We start from the raw sequence: 23191 nt of genomic DNA, 5'->3' as shown, positions 1-23191 counted from the left end.
CACCTTGAACTCGGGACTCCGAGTACTTGAGGCCCCTACTCTGGGAAAAAGCTTCTTGCTATCCACCCTGTCTATACTACTTATGATTTTGGAGACCTAAATCAAGTCCCCCCTCAAACTCCATCTTTCTAATGAAAATAATCCTAATCTACTCAACCTCTATTCATAGTTAGTGCCCTCCATACCAGGCAACATCCTGGTGAACCTCCTCTGCCCCCGCTCCAAAGCATCCACATCCTTTTGGTAATGTGGGGACCAGAACTGTATGCAGTACTCCAAATTCGGCCAAATCAAAGTCCTATACAACTGTAACATGACCTGCCAAACTCTTGTACTCAATGCCCCGTCCGATGAAGGAAAGCATGCCCTATGCCTTCTTGACCATTCGATCGACCTGTGTTGCCACCTTCAGGGTACAATGGACCTGAACACTCAGATCTCTCTGTACGTCTGTTTTCCCCAGGGCTTTTCCATTTACCATATAGTTCGGTCTTGAATCGGATCTTCCAAAATGCATCACCTCGCATTTTCCTGGATTGAACTTCATCTGCCATTTCTCCGTCCAACTCGCCAATCTATCTATATTCTGATGCATTCTCTAAGAGTCCCTTTCACTATCTGCTACGCCACCAATCTTGGTGTCATCTGCAAACTTGCGATTCAGACCACCTATACATTCCTCCAGATCATTTATGTATATCACAAACAACAGTGGTTCTAGCACAGATCCCTGTGGAACAACCTGGTCACAGTTCTCCATTTTGAGAAACTCACTTCCTCTACTACTCTCTGCCTCCTGTTGCCCAGCCAATTCTTTATCCACTTAGCTAGTACACCCTGGACCCCATGTAACTTCACTTTCTCCGTCAGCCTACCATGGGGAACCTTGTCAAACGCCTTACTGAAATTTATGTATATGAGATCTACAGCCCTTCTCTCTTCCATTAACTTTGTCACTTGCTCAAAGGGTTCTATTAAATTATTAAGACAAGACCTCCCCTGCACAAAACCATGCTGCCTATCACTGATAAGCCAATTTTCTTCCAAATGTGAATAGATCCTATCCCTCAGTATCTTCTCCAGCAGCTTCCCTACCACTGACATCAGGCTCACTGATGTGATGCTTATATTCTCAGGATAAGAAAAGAAGCAAGAATGGCTCAATATCTGGCGTTTGTCTAGCAACACCCATTTTCTGGGAAAATTTGATAATGTCTAACCACAAGTCACATTAATTCTAAGTACACCATTTTGGCTAGCTCAGTTGCCTGGAAGGCTGGTTTGCGATGCAGAGCAACTCCAACAGCACAGGTTCAATTCTCGTACTGACTGAGGTCACCATGAAGGTCCTGCCTTTTCAACTTCGCCACTCCCCTGAGGCGTAGAGACCCGCACATCTCTCAATAATGAGAGTATCCCTTTGGTCAGCTGGGACTGCGGCAACTTTACCTTTAACTTAGTTACCTTCCATTGGTCCTACTTAATACATGGGACAAGAATCAAATCTGAAACCTGTCAACATAAAGGGAAGGTGCACTACATTACCCATTAACTGAAGATAATTTGATACTTTGTATTGGTGATGGTCGTGGCAGTAATTGCAACATGGCTCTCAGCTATTCTGAAATACAGTTGAGATTAGAACTTCCTAATCTTCCTAAGTATTCCTGTTGCCTGGCTCAGTCAAAACACAGAGGAATCAGTCAGCATTCTGGATCTGATCGCAGTCCTGAGACTACTGTGGGATTGAGTGCATCAACATGGCATTGGGTGAAATGCAATCAGCCTTGGTACTCTGCAACAGGCTGTGAGGTTGACCAATCAATAATGATTTCACCAAATTCCCTGCAGCCCAAAGAGCTGGAGCTATTTCTGGCTGGGAAAACATTAAAATGGTAAGTACTGCAAGAATTATCCTGAACTAGTTTTGATAATCAGAAACAAAATCAGAAATTGATAGAAAAATTCAGAAGGCCTGGCAGCCTCTGTGGAGAGAAAGCAGAGCTAACGTTTCAGGTGCAGTGATCCTTCCTCAGAACTCATTACAGATAGGAAAACATTCAGGAGACAGTGCAGACTGGACGATCACTTTGCAAAACATCTATGTTCTGTCTTCAAAAATTACCCTGAGCTTCTGGTTGCCTGCCATTTCAACACACCAGCCTGTTCCCTGGCCAACATCTCTGTCTTGGGCTTGTTGCAGTGTTCCAGTGAAGCTCAGAGCAAGCTGAAAGAAGAGCAAATCATCTTTCATTTGAGAACTCTGCAGCCTTCTGGACTCCGTATTGAGTTCAACAATTTTAAGGCTTGAGCAACTTCTCCCATATCCTTATCCTAACCCCCTGCACACTGGGCGTTGTCATTACATGGGCTGCTACCACACACAACCCATTGTCAGCCACTAATCGTCCTCATTACAGCTATTCACTCTCACAGACTGACCTTTATCTATTCCTTCTGGATTTGTGGTGCTGGAAGAGCACAGCAGTTCAGGCAGCATCCAAAGAGCTTTGAAATCGACGTTTCGGCTTTTGACCGAAACATCGATTTCGAAGCTCCTTGGATGCTGCCTGAACTGCTGTGCTCTTCCAGCACCACTAATCCAGAATCTGGTTTCCAGCATCTGCAGTCATTGTTTTTACCCCTTTATCCATTCCTTTGTTGACCCAACCATTTTTCTCTCTGAGCTGCATCTCCACCTATCGTTTACTCTTTACCCCTCCCCCACACTATCATTTCCTACCTACTATCAGTACTGAAGAAGCGTCACTGAACGTGAAACATGGTCAGGTCTACCCTGGGATCAGTGATTCACCGAGACCAAACCTGTGCTATACCAAACAGGAAGATCACTCAGTCTCACGGTCCTCAGGAATATGATAGACTATGTGCAGGATGGGAGAGGATGAAACTTGCCTCGTCAGCCTGGACCAGGAGAAAGCCTTCAACAGGATATCGCACACCTACATGAGAGATGTTCTCTCCAAAATGGGCTTTGGGGAGGGAATCTGCAATCAGATCTGACTGCTCTACACCAAGATTGTTAGTGCAATTATTATGGACCAGGCCAGACACCTTCAAAACATTTCAAGAAGGTAGCCCAGATCCTAACTTTGCTATTTGACTTTAAACAGGTGTACAGTGGATATTCCAGGAGAGAATGAGCTGGTCCAACTACTTAGTTTAAAAAAAAAACTTATTTCCAAGATTACTGAAAGAAACACAAAGAACAGAAAACAGAATACAGAGGAACCTCGATTATCCAAATATCAGATTATCCGAAGGAGATCTTGAGATCCAGATAGAAACATCATTACATCAAAGACATGTTTCCAACACTGATTGCGTCTTTTGTTTACAGCACTTAAAAGTGAGCTTGGCTTACTGAAGTGCTCCTGGACTGATGGGAGCCCAGGCACCGTCTCCAAATGACTGACCTCCCGCCCTCACTCTCACCACAAACCTTCCCAGGAGTCCTACAAAGGGGCATACCGTAAACCCCCCCTTCCCCAGATAATCTCTCCAACACTGAAAAGTGCAACCTGTCAAACATGCAGTAAAAAGTTGTGTGTATGTGTGTCTCACCCCCCCCCAAAAAACGTAGCACCTCAGCAGTCTTGTTGTTGGTGTTCAGTCCGGCTGCCCCGGAGACAGGGCGGGGGCGGACAGGGTTGTGGGGCAGGCAAGGAGTAGGGCAGTATTGGAGGGGGAGGTGGGTATGAGGGCGGGAGCGCACGGTGGGTGAGGGGTCAGTGTTGGCCAGGAGACGAGGTTTTGCTGCCTCGTCTCCTGAACAGGGAGCGGACTTAACAGAAAACCCCAAGCCCCAGTAGAGAGGCATTGAATCAATTAACTGAATAATCAATTAACTGAATGAAACAGTGCCCTCCCATTTCGTTTGGGTGATCAAGGCTCCTCTGTACCAAATAAATTATCCTATCCAAAAACCCAATAAGCCATCTCAACTTAATGATGTTGTTTTAAAATACTTGCAACAATCCCATCAACACCCCTTGGCACAGAAAGGAAATATCAAATAAGTTCTTACAGGAGAGAAGTCAGAGACAGAGAGGGTCTAGCAGCCTTTCTTCACTACATACACACTGCTACATTAAAACTAAACCAATAGCTGAGCTGCTAGAACTGGTCACTCCCCTTTCATTATATAAGTGCTTTATTTTTAAACTTGAAGGCCTTCTGCCTGAGACAGTATCTGTTAGCTGTAAACAAATTGTCCCTAAAATCCATCCAACCTCAGGTTTGTTTGGAACCTGTGTCATTTACAACCTCTCTGAAAAACGCCAAGGACAACCTAACCTTGTTAAAGGAACAGTTTCAATCAGTGGGTGGGAATCTGAAAGCGTTCCAATCAGATCTGGAATCATGCAGGGCTGCTCCCTCTCACCTGCCTTATTTATATGTTGTATAGAGCCTTTTGCTGAGTCCATCAAGGAGAATGTGAGCCTGAGAGAAGTGACTATTCCTGGCAGCAGTGGCCTACAGGTTAAGGCCTCCCTGTCCATGGATGACATTGCCATTTTCTGCTCGAATCTGCTATCAGTGCACAAAGTCATGAACATCTGTGACCAATTTGAACAGGCCACAGGAGCCAAGGTGCATCAAGGCAAGAGCGGGGCCATACCCTTTGGAAACTGAGCCGACCAATCCTTCATCCCCTTCACTGTCAGACAGACCACCTGAAGGTGATGGGTATTTAGTTTAAAGGGGCTGGGGTGTGCACCAAGTCTTGGGAGGAATGTAATCACTGAAGTGAGGCAGACATTGGGCAGATGGGAGCACCGGTCGCTCTCCATTGTGGGCAAAAACCTGGCCATCAAGTGTGAGGTGAGGTGCTCTCAGTGTTGTTGTACGTGGGTTTAGATCAGAGTGGTGCTGGAAAAGCACAGCAGGTCAGGCAGCATCAGAGTAGTAGGAAAAATCGACGTTTCATCAGGAATACGTGGCACAGGTCTGGCCTATTCCCCAAACCTGCGTCACTGCAGGCACCGGTGACACCTTCCACCTCATGTGGAGATCGAAAATGGACCATATTCAAAGGAACATCATGTATAAAGATCTGGGCAAAGAGGGAAAAACACACCCAATGCTACCCTCACCCTGGTGTGCACTGTATCAATCTGTGTGCAGATCCCCGGTACGCAAACACCAAGTATCACGACATACTGAGGTTCTACCTGTCCCCAGTGTTGCGACGGATGGGTCTGGCCTCGTTGCTGCGGAACGTTTCAAGTAGTTGGATCATTCCATATCACCTGTCCTTCATGGAGAAATGTGAAGGAAAACACCTTTGGCCACAAGTCCCTCAGGAAGTGGTTAGCACATAGTGTCCTTGAGACCCTGAGTGGGTGGATCCTGTCCATTGGCTCCCTGGGAACACTGTCAAAGTCATTTGGCAAAACGACTCATCACCAGAACTTTCAAACAAGCAGCAAGACATGGCTTGGCTGGTGGTGAGAAAGAGATCCTTTATGCATGCCCGGACTCTCTGTGCCTCCACACGCTGCCTTTGAAGTGGCAGTGAAGGGGACGAGACTGTCACACACCTCCTTCTGGAATGTGCCTATGCAAAGGAAGTCTGGAGAGGAGTGTAGTGGTGTTTGTCGAGGTTCGTCCCAAGCAGCTCCGTGACATAGGACTCTAACCTACAGTCTGTTCCCTAGAATGCACACCAGCACATACATCAACTGCGCCTGGAGGACCACCAACTCGGTGAAAGACGTTCTTTGGTTTGCCTGAAACTTGTTGGTCTTCCAGTTGAAGGAGTTAACCTCAACTGAGTGCTGCCAACTGTCCCATTCCAAGGTCCAGGACTAAATGCTGAGGGACGCGCTAAAGCTTGGGGCAGTTGCCACCAAGACCCAGTGGGGAAAGACCATCGTGTAAAGTTCTTCTGCCAAAGCATTATGAGTGTCCATTCAGTAATTGGGCCCTGCTGACGCCTCGGCTAAATGCCAAGAGGTTATTTGTAAATATAGAAAATGGTGACCATCAAGGCTTAATTTGTTCTCCGTAAGTAGAACTGCTTCATTCATGGCACATGTTTCAAAAAGATTTTCATGAATAAAGTATATTTTCACCAATAAAAAAACTCTGCTTTCTCTCTACAGATGCTGTCAGATCTGAATTTTTCCACTCACTTCTGAGTTTGTTTCTCATTCCCCGCATCTGCGGTTCTTTGGTTTTTTTTTAGTTTCGTTAGTCGGAAAGGATTGGAGATCAATTTCCAGTTGTTACTACCTACTCCCTGCAAGTTATTATTTGCAGATCACAAGAGCTGAAAATGTGTTGCTGGAAAAGCGCAGCAGGTCAGGCAGCATCCAAGGAACAGGAGAATCGACGTTTCGGGCATAAGCCTGAAACATCGATTCTCCTGCTCCTTGGATGCTGCCTGACCTGCTGCGCTTTTCCAGCAACACATTTTTAGCTGTGATCTCCAGCATCTGCAGTCCTCACTTTCTCCTTGCAGATCACAAGATACAAGATGAAGTGAGGAATGTGGGACAGACTTTAACTGTCCATCATTAGATGTTCCTCTGCCATCTAGTGAATGGTGAAAAGCTCAATGGGAGGTGGTATTCAGTGAGTGTGGGAAGGGATGATGGTAGTGGAGGGTCATAGCCTTCAGAGATCCCTATACAGAAATCATGGACAAGTACCAATGAACAAAAGAAAAATAAAATAACATTGGAATGATAATGTCAAAAATGTGTGTCCACTGAAGCAGGAAGTGCAATTACTGATCCCAATGCTTACGATCTGCAATTTGTCAACACTACAAAAGTAGATTATTGCTCACAAATTCAAGACCTTTACAGAGATTCTCAAACTCCCCAACACTTGTAAATCAAACAACGATGACACTGACTGCCACCACTTCAAATCAATTAGTCATTTTGCACACGAGCAACCGCAGCATGGTAAATTTGTATTGCTACTGAGTTTTACAATTAACAGTGATATGAAAATGAAAGCAAATCAACAGGAGCTGCTGCATATGGTAATTAGAAATTCAGATGCACTTGGCAGTTTTAAAATCAGTGTTATGAACATGAGACTGACCTGATCCAAGAGGACAGCCAGTTACCCAACCACACCCTTCAAGAAATTTCTCACTCAGTAAAGGTTAATAATAGTGTATAGATAAGCTCCTGTATGTCTGGATCACAGCAACACACAAGTTCAAAATGTGGGTGTTTCTAAATCCTTTGGAGATTTGCAAGAAAAGAAGCCTTTCTGGTGTCCAGGTCATCATAAGACCATAAGACATAGGAGTGGAAGTAAGGCCATTCGGCCCATCAAGTCCACTCTGCCATTTAATCATGGCTGATGGGCATTTCAACTCCACTTACCCGCATTCTCCCCGTAGCCCTTAATTCCTTGTGACATCAAGAATTTATCAATTTCTGCCTTGAAGACATTTAGCGTCTCAGCCTCCACTGCACTCCATGGCAATGAATTCCACAGGCCCACCACTCTCTGGCTGAAGAAATGTCTCCGCATTTCTGTTCTGAATTTACCCCCTCTAATTCTAAGGCGGTGTCCACGGGTCCTAGTCTCCTCGCCTAACGGAAACAATTTCCTAGCGTCCACCCTCTCCAAGCCATGTATTATCTTGTAAGTTTCTATTAGATCTCCCCTTAATCTTCTAAACTCCAATGAATACAATCCCAGTATCCTCAGCCGTTCCTCATATGTTAGACCTACCATTCCAGGGATCATCTGTGTGAATCTCCGCTGGACACGCTCCATTGCCAGTATGTCCTTCCTGAGGTGTGGGGACCAAAACTGGACACAGTACTCCAAATTGGGCCTAACCAGAGCTTTATAAAGTCTCAGTAGCACATCGCTGCTTTATATTCCAACCCTGAGATAAATGACAACATTGCATTCGCTTTCTTAATCACGGACTCAACCTGCATGCTTACCTTTAGAGAGTCCTCGACTCGCACTCCCAGATCCCTTTGTACTTTGGCTTTATGAATTTTCTCACCGTTTAGAAAGCAGTCCATGCTTGTATTTTTTTTGTTTGCTGTCGTTGGATGTTTATACAGTAACCCATTAACGATTATTTCAGCCAAAGGTTATTTTAGGAGCTGGCACACTCCCGGAACTGCTGCCAGTTGTTTTGGTGCATACATCATCCCATGATAACGGCTCACAACCAAACATGCAATCATGTTTAAAGTGGGCCTGGGACTTGCATTCTGCTAAAATTACACCAAAAACTCCAGTCATTAAAACTAACTCAGCAGCTTTTGATTGTAACTTTCCATACACTCTCTTCTTTGCCAGACTCTCTTCTCATCAGATAACTTTCAGCACATGGTGAGTCAACTCTGGTTCAATGAGGATCACACCAGCCTCCAAATCAGAGGCTGGAGATTTTCAAGCCCCATTTGAGGGATTTGAATGCAAAATCTAGGTCAACACCTGAGTATTCAGAGTGTACTGCACTGTCAACAGGAGTAATGAGGAGGGGTTACTGCATGGTCAGAGGTTGAGGAATGGAACAGTACTGAGGGCACACTGCAGTGTCGAGGGAAGCAATACTGAGGGAGAGTGTGTATAGGCAGAGTGGGGTTCAGTGGGAGACACTCTCTGTACTTACTGCAGCATTTCATTCTAAGAACTCAGCCAGTGAAGCAGACTTGGCATTCCACTTGAGAATGATACAGTTCAATGTATCTAACAGGAGATGGAGGGCAGCACGAATATTACCATCCTCAATGGTGGGCAAAGACCAGCATATCAGACCAGGTGGATTGCACAGGTTCAAGGTGGCAGCTCACCACGACTTTCTCAAGGACAACTAGGGACGGAGAATAAATGCTGGCCAGCCAGCAAAGCTCACATCCCACAATTGATTTTTTTAAAACTCTATGCAAAAGACAAAGCTGAAGCATTTACATCCAGCCATAAATGCCAAGTGGATGATCTATTTCAGTCTCCTCCTGAGATCCCCAGCATCACAGATGCCAGCTTCACCCATTCGGTTCATGCCATTTATTATCAATAAATGGCTATAGGCCCTGATAACACACGAGGCGAAAGCCCTTCCTGATAAAGGGCTCCTGCCTAAAACGTGGATTTTCCTGCTTCTCAGATGCTGCCTGACCTGCTGTGCTTTCCAGCATCTCTCTGATCTTGACTCTGATAACCCACTGACAATAGTACTGAAGACGTATTCTTCAAAACTAGCCAAGCCCCTAGATAAATTGTTCCAGTACAGCTACAAAAGTGGCATCTATTCAGCAGTGAAGAAAACTTCCGAGATACGTCCTGTCCATGAAAAGCAGGTCATATTCAATCCTGAAGGAGGGCTCATGCCCGAAACGTCGATTCTCCTGCTCCTTGGATGCTGCCTGACCTGCTGCGCTTTTCCAGCAACACAGTTTCAGCTCTGGTCTCCAGCATCTGCAGTCCTCACTTTCTCCGTATTCAATCCAGTCAATTAACGTCTAGTCTCGAAGTGATGGAAGGGTCATAGGCAATAGTATTTAATGTCATTGACAATGAGCTTGGGTTCCACCAAGATTATTCTTTTCCTGACCTCATTACAGCCTTGGTCTACACATGAACAAAGAAAGTGAGGTGAGTGAGACTGTCCTTGACATCAAAGCAACATCTGACAGAGTGTAGTGTCAAGGAGCCCAGCAAAACTGGAGTTATTGGTAAATAGGGAAAAGCTTGCTGCTGTTTCAAGTCATACCAAGCACAAAGGAAGATGGTTGTGGTTATTGGAGGGCAGTCATCTCAGCTCGAGGACATTTTTGCAAGAGATTCCTCAAAGTAGTGTCCTAGGCTCAGCAATGTACCATCGATAAGATGTAGTGCAGCAACTCAGCAATGCTCCTCTGACAGCTCCTCTTCAAACCTATAACAACCACCATTCAGAAGGACAAGGGCAATAGATACACAGGAACAGTAACCCCTGCCAGCTCCCTTCCAAGCCACTCATCATCCTGACTTGGAAGTACTTGCTTTTCCTTCATGTGTTGTCGGGTCAATATTCTGAAACTCCTTTCGAAGAGTACAGTGGGTGTCCCTCCATCACATGGACTGCAGCGGTTCAAGGCAACAGCTCAGCACCACCTTCTCCATGGTAATTAGGAATGGGCAATATATACTGGCTGAGCCAGAGATTCCCACTTCCCCTGAACAAATAAAATCAAATCAGTTCAAAACAATTCATTATGAGTCACTTTTGGAGGGTTTGGAGAATGTGATGATGATGATCTAAATAAGATGTGTTCATTCTTAAGGTGCTAATTATGTATAATAGTTTTGCTGCTGACTGATACAAGCTCCACTTCAGGCTCACTGTCTCTCCCTATGTGGAGGTGGAGGGCTTTGCGAAGATTTACTGCTTAGTTACTAGGCCCTATTCCAGATAAAAAAGTCTATTTGTTCATCTGACAAAAGATAAAGTTTACATCAATAGAGGCAAGAATGTGAAAATTACATCACGAGTAGTGAATAGTATTCAAATATTTAAGCAGAATCTAGATTAAGTACATGAGGGAGAAATAAAAAACAGAATTTGTTGATTGGGTCAGAGGAACTCAGTTCGTAGGTGACACGTGGAATTTAACAATAGGAGAATTATGCCATTGGCCCATCTCTGTTGTGTCATTTCTATCAACTTGGAGGCCTATTGGCCAGTGAACTTCATTGGTGAAATACATCTGCCCACAATGCTTTTCGACCTTCAGAATACTAGCTCACCTCCACTGGGTATCATATAAACAACCTGGAGGAAGCAATGATGGTAGCAAAGATGGAGAATGTACACTGGACGGGTAACTTGAATGTCCATCAAGAATGGCTCAGCAGCACCAATACTGACTGAGTTAAAGGATATCTGCAGCAGGTGGTGAGGGAACCAACAAGACAGAAAAACATACCCGACTTCATCCTTACCAATTTGCCACCTGCAGAAACAACTGTCCATAACAGGATCAGTAAGAGTGACCATTGCACAGTCCTTGTGGAGACAAAGTCCTGCCTTCAGGACTGACAGTACCCTCCATTGTGTTGTGTGGCGCTATCACCATGCCAAATGAGACAAACTTGGAGTAGACTTAGTAACTATAGGCCCTGACAACATTCTGGCATTGGCAGTGAAGACTGTGCTCCAGACCTTGCTGCTCACCTCGCCAAGATGTTCCACGACAGCCCCAACACTCTCAGCTACCTGGCAACCGGAAAATTGTCCAGGTGTGTCCTGACCATTAGAAGCAGAAAGACTCAAGGCCAATGTAAAATCATTACTAATGGCAACGAAACGGTAGCAACCATGAAGTGTAGTTGCCCAGTCTCAATATGGAATCAATTCAAAATAATGTGTTGAAGAACGTGAATGCTTGATTTTACTAGAATCCATATATTAGTGGAAGGCATTGTCATTACTTGCACACCAAACCTAGGATTTGGTGATTTGTTTGATAAATGGCACATTTCTATGAGTTTTAAAGGAAAACTCCAATGTTGCACCTCTGCAAAAAGAACTCTACCTAATAGTGGGACTGGCTACAAATACAGCCTTATTTGATAGTGTCTATCCTGTCCCTGCTTTGGAAAAATTCAGACAAGGGGCAAAACCATAAAATGCATTTATATTATTCAGGGGAGATGTTACAGCGTTATTCAGAATGCAAACAGTCCCTCCAGTCCAACTCATCCATGCCAATCAAGCTTCCCAAACCAAACTAGACCCACTTGCCTGTGTTTGGTCCATATCCCTCTAAAGTCTTCCTACTCATGTACCTGTCCAAATATCTTCTAAATGGTGCAACTGTACCTGCACCTACCACTTCTGGCACTTCATCCCACATGTGAATCATTGTGAGAGAGCGTGTGAGAGTGAGTGAGAGACTTGCTCCTTAGGTCTCTTTTAAACCTTTCTCCTCTTCCCTTAAAAATGTGTCCTCTTGGTTTGAACTCTCTCACCCTGGAGAAAAGACCTTTGCCATTCACCTTATCTATGCCCAGAATCATTTTACAAACCTCTTTAAAGGTCACCCCTCCACCTCCTTTGGCCCAGTGAAAAAGGTCCCAGCCTATTCAGCCTTTTTTTTATTACACAAACCTTTCAGTCCCAGCAACATCACTACTGAGCCCTCTCCAATTTAATAATATCCTTCCTATAGCAGGGGACCAGAACTGTACACATTACTCCAAAAAAATGGCCTCGCCAACATTCTGTACAACCTCAACATGTCATCCCAATTACATACCTGAACTCCTAGATCTCTCTGTTCAACAACACTACCCAGGGCCCTATAATTAACTTTATAAGTTCTGTCTTTTCTTTTTAGGGGGGCGCGGGGAGCAGAAATCTTTCTCCAAAATGCTATTGAAACTGGGATCAATTGGCACTTACAAGCTAATTGAATGGGAAGGAGGAGGAATGACAAGCCTGCTCTGCCATTCAGTCCTAACATGGGTGTTCTAGGACATCAACACCTTCCCAACAACTTCCCATTATCCCTTGATTCCAAGGCCAAGGTCTCTCCTCGTCTTAAAAGTGTTCAACCAGAGAATACAGACCTGCCAACTACCAACCTTTTAAATCAAGGAATATCTCTGAAAGAAAAGCAAAGAACTGCAGATGCTGGAAACCGGAAAGAAAAACAGAAATTGCTGCAGAAACCCAGCAGCATCTGTGAAGAGAAAACAGACTTAATGTTTGAAGTCCAGTGAAGCAATTTCTGAAGAAGGGTCACTGGACTGAAAAGTTAACTCTAATTTCTCATCACAATCCTAAACAATCAGCTCCTTATCGAGAAACTGTGCATCCATGTTTTAGATTCCTCAAACAGCAACAACAATTTCTCACAGCTGAATTCAACTGATATTTTTTGTTGAGATCAAACAATCAAGAAAACATAGAACCAAATATGGATCAGCCAAAAGTGGACCAAATGAAGAAACAGTCTTTTGGAGCTAAATGCCCTCCTTCTAGTCCCAGTGTATTAAAATAGCATTCCTGTTTCTGCTACTCAAATCACTTTCTTTTTAGAATCCCATTTCAAGTACATTAATGTTAATTGTGGAGCAGACCTTTATATTGTGGAATGTAGCTTCCTGGGTAAACCTGTGTGCTGCCACCCTTTCAGAATAAGTATATCGAACTTAAATATTTACACCCCAAACCCCACCACCATGAAGAAGGCTGAATTCATCAGGTTCTGACTCCTTCGGTAATTGTGGGACGACATGGTGACCTTCCAGGCACTTTCGGTACACCTCTATGTCTGTGCCATCCAAGCAGTGCCAGCCAAGACACTGCTTTGCCCAGAGTCAGAGTCAGTCGCGCTCTGCAGCCCTCTCCAGTCTTACATAAGCACATCTCTGCATAGTTCAGACCATAGTTCCCCCATCCATCTCAAGGCTGGGTCTTCAGCAAGCACTTTGACAGCAACTGTCCTGCAGATTCTCAATGTACCCCCAGGAGTCTACAGATCTTTTTGAGTAATCCTGGATAGATAACTGTAATATGCCCAGTGGAAATTTCTTTTCTAAACGTTGAATGGATTTTCAGACGATATCCCCACTCACCGGAAACTGGGTTTCCTAAATAAGAACAGTTACAACGACAGGCACACTAAACTGCATCTGAGGGGAGAAGTAGTGGTAGGGGTCACTTGCTTTTTGTATGAAAGACCATAATTACCACTTTATTTATGCCGCAGAAAGCCAAAGCAATGCTTCTGATGCTACACTATTTGTTTCTTGTGTGAGGCTGTTTTCTCCAGCAGGCCAAATTTCTCACGACCAGTTTCAACCAGATGAGTTCAAAAGGACTAAATCTGTATCAGCAAAGCTTTACTAATGACAGTTTTTATAATCCACAGACGCATCACAATCCACAATCAACGGAATTAGTCTCCAATACTGCTCGCATTTATCCTCTTGTTAATACTCCCGGAAATACCAAACCTAACGCCAAAATTTTGCTTTCACCATGAGTGACCTTGAGGATTTTGTTTTACACAAGAATATTTCAATTGAACAATCGAGTTTCAAACACAAGATTCTTACAAACTACACTAATGGTTACCAAAGTGTTTCTTCTGAAGGACTGGTTATTCCAATACATCAAACAAAAGCAAAATACTGCAGATGCTGAAAATCTGAAATAAAAACAGAATATACTGGAGAAACTCAGTCGGCCTAAGAACATCAATACAAAAAGAAACAGAATTAACATCAAGTCCAAAGACTCTCTGGAACTAATGAAACAGTCAAGCAGGAGCCAGACAGCTATCATCAGGCTGATGATTTCCAGAATCCACAACTGGTCACAACTGCACTGAACAATCAGCAGCTTGCTGCTCAACCAATGACACTCAGCACAAATATCCCAATACAGGGTACAGAGTATTTTATGACTCCTTCCTCCATCTTCTTACAAAGCAGCAGTATAAACATAACTTTCATTGAGTTGCAAGAACTTGTTTTCTAAACTGCAATAATTCCTTCCACAGTCCTACGCTTTAAAATTTATTTTAATAGTTCAGAATCGAAAGCCAGTCTCAGTAATAGTGACCAAGAAATTTTCTTTGATTAAAATAAAAGCTGATCTGATTCACTAATTTCATTGAGTCATAGAGATATACAGCATGGAAACAGACCCGTCAGTCCAACCCAATATCCCAACCCAATCTAGTCCCACCTGCCAGCACCTGGCCCATATCCCTCCAAACCTAAGAACATCAATACAAAAAGAAACAGAATTAACATCAAGGCTGGATGGAAGAAGACAGAGGGTAGTAGTTGATGGCAAAGTTTCTTCATGGAGTGCCGTCACTAGTGGTGTTCCGCAAGGATCTGTTTTGGGACCATTGCTGTTTGTCATTTTTATAAATGACCTGGAAGAGGGGTTAGAAGGTTGGGTGAGCAAGTTTGCGGATGACACGAAAGTCGGAGGAGTTGTTGACAGTGAGGAAGCATGTGGCAGGTTACAGCAGGATATAGAGAAGCTGCAGAGCTGGGCAGAAAGGTGGCAGATGGAATTCAATGTAGCTAAGTGCGAGGTGATTCACTTTGGGAAGAATAACAAAAAGATGGGGTACTGGGCTAATGGTCGGATACTTGGTAGTGTGGATGAGCAGAGGGATCTTGGTGTCCATGTACACAGATCTCTGAAAGTTGCCACCCAGGTAAATAGTGCGGTGAGGAAGGCATATGGCGTACTGGCTTTTATTGGTAGAGGAATTGAGTTCCGGAGTCCTGAGGTCATGATGCAGTTGTATAAGACTCTGGTACGGCCGCATCTGGAATATTGTGTGCAGTTTTGGTCGCCATACTATAGGAAGGATGTGGAGGCATTGGAACGGGTGCAGAGGAGGTTTACCAGGATGTTGCCTGGTATGAAAGGAAAATCGTATGAGGAAAGACTGAGGCACTTGGGGCTGTTTTCACTAGAGAAAAGAAGGTTTAGGGGTGACTTGATTGAGGTGTACAAGATGATTAGGGGGTTAGATAGGGTCGACAGTATGAACCTTTTCCCGCGTATTGAGTCGGGTATTACAAGGGGGCATAGCTTTAAATTAAGGGGGGGTAGATATAGGACTGATGTTAGGGGTAGGTTCTTCACTCAGCGAGTCGTTAGTTCATGGAATGCCCTGCCAGTAACAGTGGTGGACTCTCCCTCTTTATGGGCATTTAAGAGGGCATTGGATAGGTATATGGAGGATAGTGGGTTAGTGTAGTTTAGGTGGGCTTGGATCGGTGCAACATCGAGGGCCCAAGGGCCTGTACTGCGCTGTATTCTTCTATGTTCTATGTTCTATGTTCTAAACCCTTTCTATTCATATACCCATCCAGATGCCTTTTAAATGCTGCAATTCTACCAGTCTCCACCACTTTTTCTGGCAGCTCATTCCATACAAGTACCACCCACTGCATGAAAAAGCTGCCCCTTAGGTACCTTTTAAATTTTTTCCCCTCTCACCCTAAATCTATGCCCTCTAGTTCTGGACACCCCGACCACAGGGAAAAGACTTTGTCTATTTATCCGAACCATGCCCCTCATGATTTTATAAACCTCTCGGGTCACCCCTCAGCCTCTGACGCTCCAGGGAAAACAGCCCCAGTCTGTTCAGCCTCTCCCTATAGCTCAAATCCTCCAACCCTGGCAACATCCTTGTAAATCTTTTCTGAACCCTTTCAAGTTTCACAACATCCTTCCAATAGAACAGACCAGAATCGTACGCAATATTCCAACAGTGGCCTAACCAATGTCCTGTACAGCCACAACATGACCTCCCAACTCTTGTACTCAATACACTGACCAATAAAGGAAAGCATACCAAACACCTTCTTCACTATCCTATCTAGCTGCGACTCCACTTTCAAGGAGCTATGAACCTGCACTCCATGGTTTCTTTGTTCAGCAATACTCCCTAAGACCTTACCATTAAGCATATAAGTCCTGCTAAGATTTGCTTTCCCAAAATGCAGCACCTTACATTTATCTAAATTAAATGCCATCTGCCAGTCCTCAGCCCATTAGCTTATCTGATCAAGATCCCGTTGTAATCTAAAGTAACCTTTGCTTTCCCCTACACTTCCAACGTTGGTGTCATCTGCAAACTTACTAACTATACCTCTTATGCTCACATCCAAATCATTCACGTAAATGACGAAAAGTAGTGGACCCAGCACTGATCCTTGTGGCACTCCACTGGTCACAGCCCTCCATGAAAGATGATATATATTAAAAATTGCCCTGGAGGGATTTTCTTTCACAAAGTCATTACATAAGTAAGAAACACTGTAGGTGTTTTCATTGACCCCCATGAATATTGACACACTTCTCAAGGACTCCACTGTAATTTTAATTTCCATGGGACCCTGTAACGATTGTGTGCATGTGTGATCACATTGAATGAAGGCTGAATCAGATTTCTCTATAATGCTATCCATCAATGACTGAATAGCTTGCTATCACTCACCATCAAATTCTCAAAATAATTTATAGCTACTCAGGAAACTGACAGTCATTAAACTAGAGCTCAAAGCAACCAACAACTTCCAGAGAGGAAAGGTGAACAGAAAATGCTGGAAATATTCATCTGATCTGGCAATACCTGTGGAGATGGAGACACTAAGTCAACATTCCAGGTCAAAGACCTCACATTAGATCTGTTGAAGGGTCATTGAAAACACTGTGTACTGACTGCATTCCAACCATAGTTGTGAACTGGCTGCACCATGAGTCAAGCTATTCCAATACAGTTGCAACACTGGTATCCACCTAGCAATGTGGAAAACTGTACAGGTGTCTCTTAGCTTGGAATGATAAGTTAACATGTAATATTTATGCCATGCAAGTGCTTAGCAATGTCTATCAACAAGAGAGAATCCATCCATTGCCCATTGAGATTCAATGGCATTACAATCACCCACTGACCAGAAACTGAGCTGGATTACCCATGTAAATACTGAGGATACAAAAGCAGGTCAGAAGTTAAAAGTTCTGCAATAAATAACCTATTTTCTGTCTAACATTTTCTCTAATTTGTTCTCTGCTGCACAGACTCCAGAGTCCCATGAACGGTACAGCTTCTAGAAGCAAAAACCACGCGTCAGCATACCAATCCCCATGCACTGCTTTCCAGCATACCAATCCCCATGCACTGCTTTCCAGCAGCCTTGCAGAAATATTGCTCTTGTCTCCCCACAGCCTGTCCACCATCTACGAGACACAAGTCACAAGTGTGATGGAGTACTCCCCACTTGCCTGGATGGGTACAGCTCCAAGAATACTCAAGAAGCTTGACACCACCATGCCAAAACATAACTTGATTGAGTGTAGAGGATGTTGGACAGCCAGTCAGTGGCAGCAGTGTGTACCAGGTTCAAGGTGCACACAGTCAGACTCCTTTAGCAGCACGCAATATTCATTCCCTTCCCCAGCAACACACAGTGGCCATAATGTGTACCATCTCCAAAATGCACTGTGCAAATGCACCAAGATTCCTTTAACCGAATAGTCCAAATCAGCAATCTCTACCACCTAGTGGGTGGCACTGTGGCACAGTGGTTAGCACTGCTGCCTCACAGCGCCAGAGACCCGGGTTCAATTCCCGCCTCAGGCAACTGTCTGTGTGGAGTTTGCTCATTCTCCCAGTGTCTGCGTGGGTTTCCTCCGGGTGCTCCAGTTTCCTCCCACAGTCCAAAAAAAATGTGCAGGTTAGGTAAATTGGCCATGCTAATTGCCTGTAGTGTTAGGTGAAGGGGTAAATGTAGGGGAATGGGTCTGGGTAGGTTGCTATTCGGAGGGTCGGTGTGGACTTGTTGGGCAGAAGGGCCTGTTTCCACGCTGTAAGTAATCTAATCTAATCTAATCTAAAGGATACAGGCAGCAGATTCATGGGGAAACACCATTCGCAAATTCCCCACCAAACCACACATCATCCTGATGCTGCTGCTTCCTTGTCACTGGATCAATATCCTGGAGCATCCTCCCTAACAACATGTGGGTATATTCACACCAAATGGACAGCAGTAAATTCAAAACAGCAGTTCACCACCACCTTGCCCAGGGCAGTTAGGGAGGATGGGCAATAAAGGCTGCTCCAGTCAATGACACCTACATCTTGTGAATTAACTTAAACAAAACCTCACAATCAGTGATCATAATTTAAACAGTAAATTATTTTTCATCCATTCCAGTATCATAGAAAGAGGTGATGATTTGGTGGTATTATCACTGGACTGTTAATCCAGAGACCCAGGTAACATTCGGGGGACCTAGGTTTGAATCCCACAACAGCAAATGTTGGAATTTGAAATCAATAAAAATCTGGAATTAAGAGTCTAATGATGACCATGAATCCATTGTCAGAAAAACCCATTTGATTTACTAATGTTCCGAGGGGAAAGAAATTGCTATCTTTACCTGTTGTGTCCTACACATGAAGCCAGATCCACAGTGATTCTCATGAGCTATAGGGAGAGGTTGAAGAGGGCTGTTTTCCCTGGAGCGTCGGAGGCTGAGAGGTGACCTTATAGATGTTTATAAAAACATGAGGGGCATGGATAGGGTAAACAGACAAAGTCTCTTCCCTGCGTGGGGGAGTCCAGAACTAGAGGGCATAGGTTTAGGATGAGAGGGGAAAGATATAAAAGGAACCTAAGGGGCAACATTTTCATGCAGAGGGTGGTACGTATATGGAATGAGCTGCCAGAGGAAGTGATGGAGGAGGCTAATACAATTGCAGCATTTAAAAGGGTATATGAATAGGAAGGGTTTGGAGGGATATGGGCCGGGTGCTGGCAGGTGGGACTAGATTGGGTTGGGATATCTGGTCAGCATGGACAGGTTGGACTGAAGGGTCTGTTTCCATGCTGTACACCTCTATGACCTGCCCTCTGAGCATTTAGGGGTGGCAATAAATATAGACCTCGCCAGCAATGCCCTCTTTCTGTGAAAGAATTTAACAAATGGCTATTTTGCTAGAATTCCCTTGCATATTTTGTATTTTTAAAATTTCTATTTACGTCACTTAAAACCTTTTAAATTATAGGAGTGCATACTGGAAATTAGAGTGGAGGTTCAGGAAAACATTCTTCACAAACAGAGCAGACTAAATGTTGAAATCTCAAGGGAGAGGAATATGAAACCTTGTGGGGGAGTGTGATTAGAGGTGGTGGATTACACAGAGTGTGGAGAGGGGGACAGAGTGGACTTAGACTGTGGTATAGTCAACGCTTTGGGGAGTGATGGAGGAGATCGAGTGGGAACAGAACAGAGGAGAGCAAGTATGAGGAGGACAGGAAGGAGTGAGTGTGATTAGACTGTGTGGGGAGCGAAGGAGAGTGTGTGATATTAGAGACAGGGATGAGTGAGATATTGAAAAAAAGAGAGATTAGACTGGGTAACTGATCTAGTGGCTCCTGTTCCTGAGAACATTCCATTTGTAAATTTAAACGAAAAAATGAACATCTACAATCGCCTTCCACCAGACTGTTACTCGGAAAGAGTGAAGTAAGGAGTTTTAGCAAAGCCAGCTTTGTTGTGGTCGGTTCAGCCTGAAGCTAGCTGGTTGCTCAGACTCACTCCCTGGAGGGTTTCCATCAGAGGCAGCGTGTTTTGGAAACAGCAGTACTGTATTTATCTCTCCCTCCCCCCGCGGGCTCTGACCTGCTGGTGTTTCCTCTCCTTCTCGATGCGGTCCATCCTCTCCACCCTCAGCCGGTCCAACTCCAGGCGCAGTTCGTCAATCTCTGGGTTCATGTGGTTGCGGCTCACCAACACCTCGAGCATCTCCAGAACCCGCACCACTTTCGGCATCAGTTTGGCGATCGCCTCGCAGCCGAATACGTCGATGATGCGCTCAAATTCCTGGCCGACCACCGCCGCAATGTCGTAGACATCCATCACCGAGAGCTCGGTGGCGGTCTTGTCGAGTGCTGACACCGCTCTCTCCATGGTGTGTCTCCCCAGCCTCCTAAACCCCCTTTGTCTGCTCGCCTTTTCCTAACCTTCCTGCATCGAAACTTGGAAAAGAAGCCTTCCTCTCCCTGTTGTTGTTTAGTCTTTCTTCTCCAAACAGTTCTCTCCCTGGACTAGGACTTCCCTGGGAACATCCTGCCTGAAATTCCGATAAAGTGCCCTGGAAACAGACATCGCCAGGCCGAGTGAGTCTGAGCTAGCTTTGCGCATGAGCCTGCCCCCACCCCCGGATACGGGAGGGGCTGCATACTTCTCCCAAGCTTCCAGCCAGCGGAAAGAGGATCCCAGGAAAACACAGCTCACCACCAGAGAGCAACAAGCTGCCTGCTTGGAATTAGCTACTCCTTCTCCACCCTCCAGGAATTAAACTCCCGACACACTGCCTCAGGGAGAACATGAAGGTTTTTGAAATGTTTCTGTAAGGATTGGAAGTAACAAGAACTCAGTAAACTGCAAACCACTTCTCTGGTCATTTAAAGCGAACTGCAGATGCTGGAGCACAGAACAACCATCAATCAGTTCCAAGACTTCACTAGTCCCCAGAAATAGAAATGGATTAAGTGCCACAGCGATAACGATCGCCAAGGCAGCAACACTCTCTACAGCAGGAACATCAATTTATGAACAAAGAGTTGTGAGACAAACAGCAAACAACATCACACTGTGCACCATTGGGTGACCTGCACTATTTAAAGTCCTTGTATGCAATGCACTTGGAGAGACTGACAAAAGTGGAACTTATTAGACTGAACACACAATTCTATTCATAAAATAAAATTTTCATTAGTGACTATGCATATTGGTAGAAGAGACCCTGAGTGGTGCTATCAATTAGCATTTGCAAAGGAATAACCTACTCAATGATGCTCAGTTGAGGTACTCTCATGGCCTTTCAGCTCCTGTCCTCATTTTGTCCTAAGATGGACAAAAGAGCTGAATGCCCTTATTCGAAAAGGGAGGCAGGAAGTAGGAAATTACGGAGTAGTTCACTTAAGATGCATCATTAATAGATGTTAGAATCTATTATTGAAGAAGTAAGAAAGTCCAAATACAATCCATCAGAGTCAGCATGGCTTTTTGGGCATAAGGCATTTTGATTAATTTGTTGGAGTTTTTCAAAGATGTAGCAAGTAAGATGAGTAATGGGGATCCTGTAGATTTTAATATATTTGGATTTCCAGAAGGCATTTGATAAGATGCTGCACAAAAGGTTAACATACAAAGTAAGATCAGAGGGGTTAGGAGAAATTTATTAGCTTGGATAGAGGATTGGCAACCAACAGCAAGCAGACAGTGGAGATAAATAGGTCTTTTCGGCTTGGCAAGATGCAACTAGTGGAGTGTCACATGGTTTGGTCTTCAGCCCCAATTATTTACAGTCTAAATGTCTGTATTGATTTGATCCAGGGATAAAATGTACTGTAGCTAAATTTGCAGATGATGATAAAATATATGGGAAAGTAAATTGCAATGAAGAAATAAATTTTTTTAATGGATATGGATAGGTGAGGTGAGTGGACCAAAATTTGACAAATGGAGTTTAATGTTGATAAGTGTGAGGTTATCCATTTTGATCAGAGGAATAGAAAGGCAACTTATTATCTAAACGGAGAGAAACTTCAGAGCGATTTGGTTCAGAGGAAGCTGGGCATTGTTGTGCATGAATCACAGAAAGATAATACAAGTCATTCTGCTATAATGCCTTTTTGGTTAATGTGAATTTTCTATAATATGATTGATGAATTGAAGACACTGATTCTAAAACGCAAACTTTTAAATCGTGTGTTGGCTGCAACATGATTACATCGCTGTTTCTAAAGTACAATTTTTCTATAGCACAGGGTTGCACAAGAACGCAACAATCATGCTATCGAAGGACTACCTGTATACAGGACCAGAAAGGCAATTAGAATTTTAGCATTTATTATACAATCTTGGGACCCTTACTTGAAGAATCATGCAGTTGCAATGGAGGCAGTTCAGAGAAGATTCACTAATGATTCCAGAAATGAGAGGTTTGAAACGAGAGTGCAAAATTTTAAAAAATTAAACATTACAGTTCTACTTAATAAAAAGTAGAAAAACAAAGAAACACAGTTAAAAGTTCAATATCACCGTCCAAAAGCGCCTGGCCATGCTGGTCTTGCATTCTTCACAACGACTCGACCTCCCCCACGACAGACTCAACTTCACCCTGAGCTGCTTGTTGTCCCCACCAGCTGCCCTGAGCTGCCTGCTTTCACTCTCACTGCCCGCTACACCAAGCTGCCTGCTCTCACTCTCACTACCAGCTGCCCTGAGCTGCCTGCTCTCACTCTCACTGCCAGGTGCACCAAGCTGCCTGCTCTCACTCTCACTACCAGCTGCCCTGAGCTGCCTGCTCTCACTCTCACTGCCAGCTGCCCTGACCTGCCTGCTCTCACTCTCACTGCCCGCTACACCAAGCTGCCTGCTCTCACTCTCACTACCAGCTGCCCTGAGCTGCCTGCTCTCACTCTCACTGCCAGCTGCCCTGACCTGCCTGCTCTCACTCTCACTGCCAGGTGCACCAAGCTGCCTGCTCTCACTCTCACTACCCGCTACACCAAGCTGCCTGCTCTCACTCTCACTGCCAGCTGCCCTGAGCTGCCTGCTCTCACTGCCAGCTGCACCAAGCTGCCTGCTCTCACTCTCACTGCCTGCCGCTCTGAGCTGCCTGCTCTC

At 44.5% G+C, this 23191-nt stretch overlaps 1 protein-coding gene across 5 annotated transcripts in view; it reads right to left on the bottom strand.

The window, feature by feature from the left end:
* rilpl1 (Rab interacting lysosomal protein-like 1) overlaps window positions 1-20985 on the bottom strand; it is a 52635-nt gene extending 31650 nt beyond the window's left edge. The window contains exon 1 of one of the 5 annotated variants that reach the window (XM_043692642.2): window positions 20177-20985. In XM_043692642.2, the coding sequence (XP_043548577.2) occupies window positions 20177-20464 (288 nt within the window). In that variant the 5' untranslated portion in view covers window positions 20465-20985. Of the gene's footprint in view, window positions 1-7946; window positions 8056-20176 lie in introns of those variants that run through there. The other 4 variants (XM_043692641.2, XM_043692644.2, XM_043692643.2 and 1 more) reach the window with 4 other exon arrangements.
* Window positions 20986-23191: the final 2206 nt, after the last annotated feature.

This window comes from Chiloscyllium plagiosum, unplaced genomic scaffold (genome assembly GCF_037043375.1).
Source record: "Chiloscyllium plagiosum isolate Xiang-an unplaced genomic scaffold, Cpla_swu_hap1 HiC_scaffold_24, whole genome shotgun sequence".
Classification (NCBI taxonomy): domain Eukaryota; kingdom Metazoa; phylum Chordata; class Chondrichthyes; order Orectolobiformes; family Hemiscylliidae; genus Chiloscyllium; species Chiloscyllium plagiosum.
The sequence above is the reverse complement of the archived record's forward strand: the minus strand, read 5'-3'. Positions and strand labels throughout refer to the sequence as shown.